General features: G+C 38.7%; 1 protein-coding gene across 1 annotated transcript in view; it reads right to left on the bottom strand.

The window, feature by feature from the left end:
- Positions 1 to 2,667: 2,667 nt before the first annotated feature.
- The window catches only part of KPNA7 (karyopherin subunit alpha 7), a 28,305-nt gene continuing 24,702 nt past the window's right edge, over positions 2,668 to 6,270 (bottom strand). The window contains exons 10-11 of the mRNA XM_027772490.1: positions 5,080 to 5,226; positions 2,668 to 2,796 (exon numbers count right to left, since the gene is read on the bottom strand). Coding sequence (XP_027628291.1) covers positions 2,725 to 2,796; positions 5,080 to 5,226 — 219 coding nt within the window. The 3' untranslated portion in view covers positions 2,668 to 2,724. The remainder of the gene's footprint in view (positions 2,797 to 5,079; positions 5,227 to 6,270) is intronic.

Below are 6,270 nucleotides of genomic sequence, written 5' to 3'. Positions count from 1 at the left end.
ACGCGCCCTATAGCAAAAACCTCTCAAAAAAATAAAATAAAATAAAAAATTTTTAAAAAAAGAATACTGGAGAAAAGCTCTGCAAACTTCACTTGGTGGGGCTAGAAGTGGGGAGTCACACATGAATGATTGAGGATCAGAGGAGAAGAGTGTGAGTCCAGTGCTGAAGGCTAGATGATACTGGGCAGTGCCCGCAACACTCTGAAGGTAATAGTTCCACTCAGGAACTCTGCATCCTGCTGATTTTTCAACCAAGAGTCCAAATGAAGTACACATTTTCAGACAAGCAGTGCCTGAAACTTAACCTATGTGCCCTCTCTCTGAAGTCACCGGAGGATACACTCTACTGAAAGTAAGTCAAGGCAGACATGGGATCCAGGAAGCAGGCAAACCAACCCAGGAGGAGAGAAGAGCTCCTAGGATGATGGTAAAAGGAGGTCCTAGGATGACAAATGAGTCCTTAGGGTAGGGGGCAATTGCTCCAGGCTGGAGCAGGAAGACAAAGGGCTCTGATAGATGTGGATGGCAAGAATGCTGATAGATTATTAATGTACCTGAACACATTCAGGAGGTTTACACTTTCAGCAGAAAATGTGGTAAAAGTAAGTCCAAGAAAAACACAACACATGAAGATGTATGTTAATCCTAAGAAAAACAAAATTCTGACTAAAATTTACACAATCAAGGTAAAAACCTGACATCAAGTTAACAAAAATTAGCTGTCCATGATGGTAAAATTGGGAGGTGGTATAAAAATCGGTATCTCTTTCATAAATTTACAAATCTTTAAATACAGCATAAGCATGTTATGAAAGTAAATACCAAAAGAAATCAACCTAAGAGTAGAAACTGCTGGCCTCTGGGGATGGGCAACGTGGAGTGGGCATTTGGAAAAGGCAGCAACTACTCTTTTCTTACCTAATAGAGCTAGAGACTTTAAAGCATGCATTTAAGTTGTATCATAGTCAACTTAAAATATGAAAACAAAGCTGTATAATAAGGTCACGATCCAAGTACAAAAATGTAAAAAATTACATAATTTCAACCATTGGGAGACAAGACTATATTTGAGATTTGAAACATCTTTTGAGCATCCCTTAAGCCCTATGGCTGGACCTAGAAGAAAGTTGAATTCGAGAGCCACTATTAGAGCCAGTACCATACAGTTACATTGTAATTATGTAAATACTGTCTAATTTTTAATTTAAATATATCTGAAGATCCCAGAGCCTTGTTGAAGTCTAGAGCAAACTCTAAGTTATCTGTGATGATATGAAAGTAAAATAAAATAGCATCTGAGAGAAGTAGAAATGAATACAGGCAGAGAGGGTATATGTTAAATTGGTTATTTTTCAATTATTATTGAATGATAAGCCACCCTAAAACTCAGTGGGTTAAATAAGCATTCATTATTGCTCACTAGTGTAAGGGTCAACTATTGGGCTGACGGAAAACTCATGACATTTTTGCACAGAAAATACGCCATGACTTTTCTGACAACCCAATAGATCATTCTCATCACATCCAGCCTCCCTCAAGCACCTGTGGGTCAGAGGAGCAGCTCTGTTGATATTCATTACTTCTTTGGGATTAGAAGGCTATTGGCTGGCTTAGAATAGTCTCTCCTCCACAAGTCCCTCATCCTTCAGCAGGCTAACTCAAACTTGTATAATGACCGTGGTGCAACTTCATGACAGCAGGAGCATATGACATTTTAGAGGCTTAGCCTTAGAACTAATACTATGTTCTAAAGGCCAAAGCAAGTTCATGACCTACACTGGATTCAAGGGATAGGAAAACAGATGCTACTTCCTGATAGATGAGGGCTGAGGAAACTATCATAAAGTCACATTGCAAAAGGTATGAATATGGAGAAAGACTGAGGTCATTTTTAAAATTAATTCACTACCAAGATAAAGTAAAATACTAAAGTTGATCAAATAAATGTACAGAGAAGTATATTGTTTAAAGGTACAAAGACAGAGTTGGTCTCCCCTATGAGGGAGAAGTGCTCTAAATCATTGATGATTGCTTTCAAAAACCGCACTCAAACATTCTAGGGAGGATAAGAAGGATTTTACATTAGTAGGGAGAATTGTCATCTTAGAACCCATCATGGTGTCAGAATGATAGGAAAGAAAGCTAAGACCTAACGCTGTCCCTGTGGTGCTGAGAATCAGTGTTATTATATCTACAAGTCTGAGTTTTCCAGACAGATATCTATCAACCATCCTACTCTGTTTCAAAGTTCTTACTTTTTTTTGGTAATTGCCAGAGGGCATTGTGTGCTTACGAGAGAGAGAGAGAGAGAGAGAGAGAGAGGGAGGGAGGGAGGGAGGGAGGGAGGGAGAGGAAGAGCACATCTCTCAATGGGACATGATCACACCTCAATCCCTTCTCTATTTCTCCATCCTTTGGGATTTTAGGCATGCACATGCACATGCCTAGCACAATTCAAACTTCAGTCAGCCATGTGGGATCCAGCTTTCTTAACCACTGCATAATGGAGTCAGCCCAACCAACTGGTTTCAGGAGATAATTCCATATTGTTTTAGGATGCAAGTGGTTAACTGAATTTTTTATAAAGATGAAAGCATTGAATATTTTATTAGCATCAAGTTTTAAAAACTTTACATTTGTGATACACTAAGATATAGGAGAGCCGCTTCTTACAGAAATGATCCTTTAGCATTTGATTGTTGGTTTAGAAGTTGTGGAGCTTTGCTATTTTCTAAAATATTTTAGGAATTCAGAATCTTGGTCCTGGACTGGTAAAATTATGTCATCATTTTCTTCCTTCAGGGGAGAAGAGACACTGTTATATCTCTAGGTTCTCAACATGTTATTAATGCACATTTGACTCCAACACATTTTGTGCATTAGAATATACCTAAGTGGGCCCTGAAGGTCCCTTGGGGAATGGATGGGGGGAAATGGAGAGAGGAGAACACTGAAATATTTGTCAGGATAGATCTTAAATGCAGTTTTGCACATATGGTAAAACATGCATAACAAAATTTACCACCTCTTAACCATTTTAATATATACAGTTCAGTAGCACTATGTACATTCATACTGCCGTGCAACCATTGCTGCCAACCATCTTCAGAACTTTTTCCATCACTCCAGACTAAAACTGTGTCCCCATTAAACAATAATGCCTCATTTCCCCTACCTCTAGCCCCTGGCAACCAACATTCTACTCTCTATCCCTATGAGTTTGATTGTTCTAGTTACCACATCTAGGTGGAATCATACAGTATTTGTCCTTTAGTGCATGGCTTACTTTTAAGTGTAGTTTTTAAATATGTAGGACAATATCCTTACAATAAAGAATATAACGGGTTAGCTGTTGCTTCAAGATCAGAGGTCTTTGACTTAGAGCTTTTGAATGAGTTTCAGAAAACTAATCTCCATTTAAAGGATTAATCTCCTATTTAAGAGGTTTTCATAAGAACTGTTAAACAAGAAGATGATCATCACCATCTGTGTCTTCTCTGCTTTGAGATCACCTTCTTGGTCCCAAATCAAGATTAGCTGCCTCCAGTGAGAAACAGCCAATATTGGTCATGACTGTACAGACCTGGATTTTACTGATGATTCAAGTTTAACACCTAACGTAAGTGTTGCTCACTCTGTAAATTCCTAGTCTCATGTTGACTTGGCCATTTGAGAACTTTGAACTTACCTTTTTCAGAGGAAAAGTGCTGAATGTAAATGAAAATCAAAACCACTATGAGATATGACTTCATATTCATTAGGATGGCTATTATCAAAAAATCAGAAAATAGTGAGGGTTGGATATAAAGGGTATAAAGGATATAAAGAAGTGGAAACCTTTGTGCACTGTTGGTAGAAATGTGAGATGGTGCATCCACTATGGAAAACAGTACAGCAGTTCTTCAAAAATTAAAATTAAAATTACTAGACCAGCAGGTGGTATGGTGGTTAAGACAATGGATCCCACATGGCTGATGCTGCAGTTCGAGTCCTGAACCCAGGAGCTTGAAATTCACCCTGGGCGTGGGTGCATGCATGCCCAAATTCCTGAGAGGAAAATGGAAGAGAAGGGATTGTGAAATGGCATTCTCCCCAAGGGGTGATTTCTCACTTTCCCTCTCTGTCTCTCTCCAGCAGTGCACTCCCAATATGGCAAAAATATTAAAAAAAAAAAAAACATATAATCCAGAAATCCCACTTTTGAATACATACTTGAAAGTTGGAAGCAGGGACTATAACAGACATTTTATACCATATTCATAGGAATATTTATAGCAATAGCCAAATGTAGAACCAAGCCAAAGGCCTGTGGACAGATAAATGGTAATGTAATGTAGCATACACATTTAATAGACTATTATTCAACCTTAAAAAGGAATGAAATTTTGCTGCATATGCTACAACATGGAAAAGCTTTGAAGGTATTATGCTGATTGGGAATAAGTCATAAAAAGACAAATATTTTGCAAATGCACAAATATTAGCTTACTACTATCTCAGTTATATGAAGTAAACTAAGATTTGAACCATGCAGTTAACCACATGGGTTGTTGTTCCCTTAACCACTAGGTCATGGGGCCAGTCCAGACAAAATAAGTTATAAAAAACGTTTAATGGTATCTGACTATTATTCCAGAAAACTTAAAAGCTTTTTGTAGAGTTCATTCCCAAACACTGCATTCTAGAAAGACAAAGTACAGTAAGTACAAAGTAGTTTTTCAAAAGCTGGACCTGACTTAGTTGTTGCATTCTTAGGTAAGAAGTGATTTACTGTCACATCTCCATTCTCTCCAGGCCCCTCCCCAGAAGAAGGGAAGTAAAATTAAATGAGAGGCAGAAGTACAAATACCCATGAGATTAGAATGGCTTTCAGGTATTTGGAAACTGCTATCAAAGTTGGCCTATACACCACAGACAGGGAAACCTCAGAGTTAAATTCAGAGCACATGGCAAGAGAGAAGGCTGCCAGAGAAGCCTGGTCATATGCCTCCAGTGGCAACACAGACACTGGCAGGGTGATGACCTACTGGGGTGGCCCATCAGGATATATAGGCCTTCTTTACCCTCTGAATCACTAACCTCACCAAAGTGTTTCTCGATGATAGTCAGAGCAAGTTGGCCAATCTGACGGTTCTCATGAAGCTGTAAAGCTTCAATTTTATCGATTCCACCAAGTTCTTCTATCAAAAGACACAGGTTTTCCTTCTCAGACAGTTTCTCTGACACCTGCGAGTAGTACAAGAGAACACAGGACCCTGAGCAGGAAGCCTGAGGAGATAAAACCTCTGCCAGGCTAAGGGAGTTACCTTTAGTAGATGAGACCAATGACTCCTGTTCCTGAATGTATGGTCCCAGTTTTCTTTTCCCAAATTGGTTAAAACGTGGATGATCTTTGGGACCAGCAGATGGCATAATGATTACATCGCTGAACTCTCATGTAGTCAGCCACAGTTTGAATGCTGGACCCGCTGACTTAAAACTCACGCTGGGGACATGTGCATGTGTGCCCCAAATCCCAAAAGACAAATGAAGGAAAAGGGACTGCAGTGTGGCCATCCCCCATGGTGGGTGATTTCTCACGTTGTCTCTCTGTCTCTCTGGTAAGCATACATGTCCTATAGAAAAATATCTTTAAAAAAAAAAAGCGCATGATCCTTCTCCCATTTCAGACATTTATGATACATAGGTATATAAAGGGTCTTTGAAAAGTTTGTAGAAAATGTGTATTACAAAAAAAAGCTATGAGTGCAAAAGCTATGCATGAAGTTCAAAGTTCATTTTATTTTACATCATAAACTTGTAGGCTGGCCCCTATAGAGCAGTGGCTGACTTCAGTTTGAATCCCAGTCCCAATAGCTTGAGAATTGCCAGCAGGTGTATGTGCATGCCCCAAATCCCAACAGGATGGAGAAAAGGAAGACAAGAGATTCTAGCATGACCATGCCCCTACTGGGGGTACTTTCTTGCTCTCTCTGCTGAGAGCATGCACACTCTGGCAATTTAAATAAGTAAATAAACTCATACTTCAACTTATTTTTCATGTTTTTTAACATCCCTTCATATATTATGAATACATATGTGTATACAAATATGTGTATATGTTTATATAAAATCTATAAGCATGTTTATTTTCACTGTACAACGTACAATATTTCTAGACAATCAGCTTATAAGGGATTTTTTTCCCTGAATCTTTTACCATCTGTACATACATCACTATCATTATTTAGTAGGTATCTCTTTTGAAGTAATGGGAATGATTTACAATAC

The sequence above is a fragment of the Tupaia chinensis genome, unplaced genomic scaffold (genome assembly GCF_000334495.1).
Source record: "Tupaia chinensis unplaced genomic scaffold, TupChi_1.0 Scaffold000279_1, whole genome shotgun sequence".
NCBI lineage: Eukaryota > Metazoa > Chordata > Mammalia > Scandentia > Tupaiidae > Tupaia > Tupaia belangeri.
The sequence above is the reverse complement of the archived record's forward strand: the minus strand, read 5'-3'. Positions and strand labels throughout refer to the sequence as shown.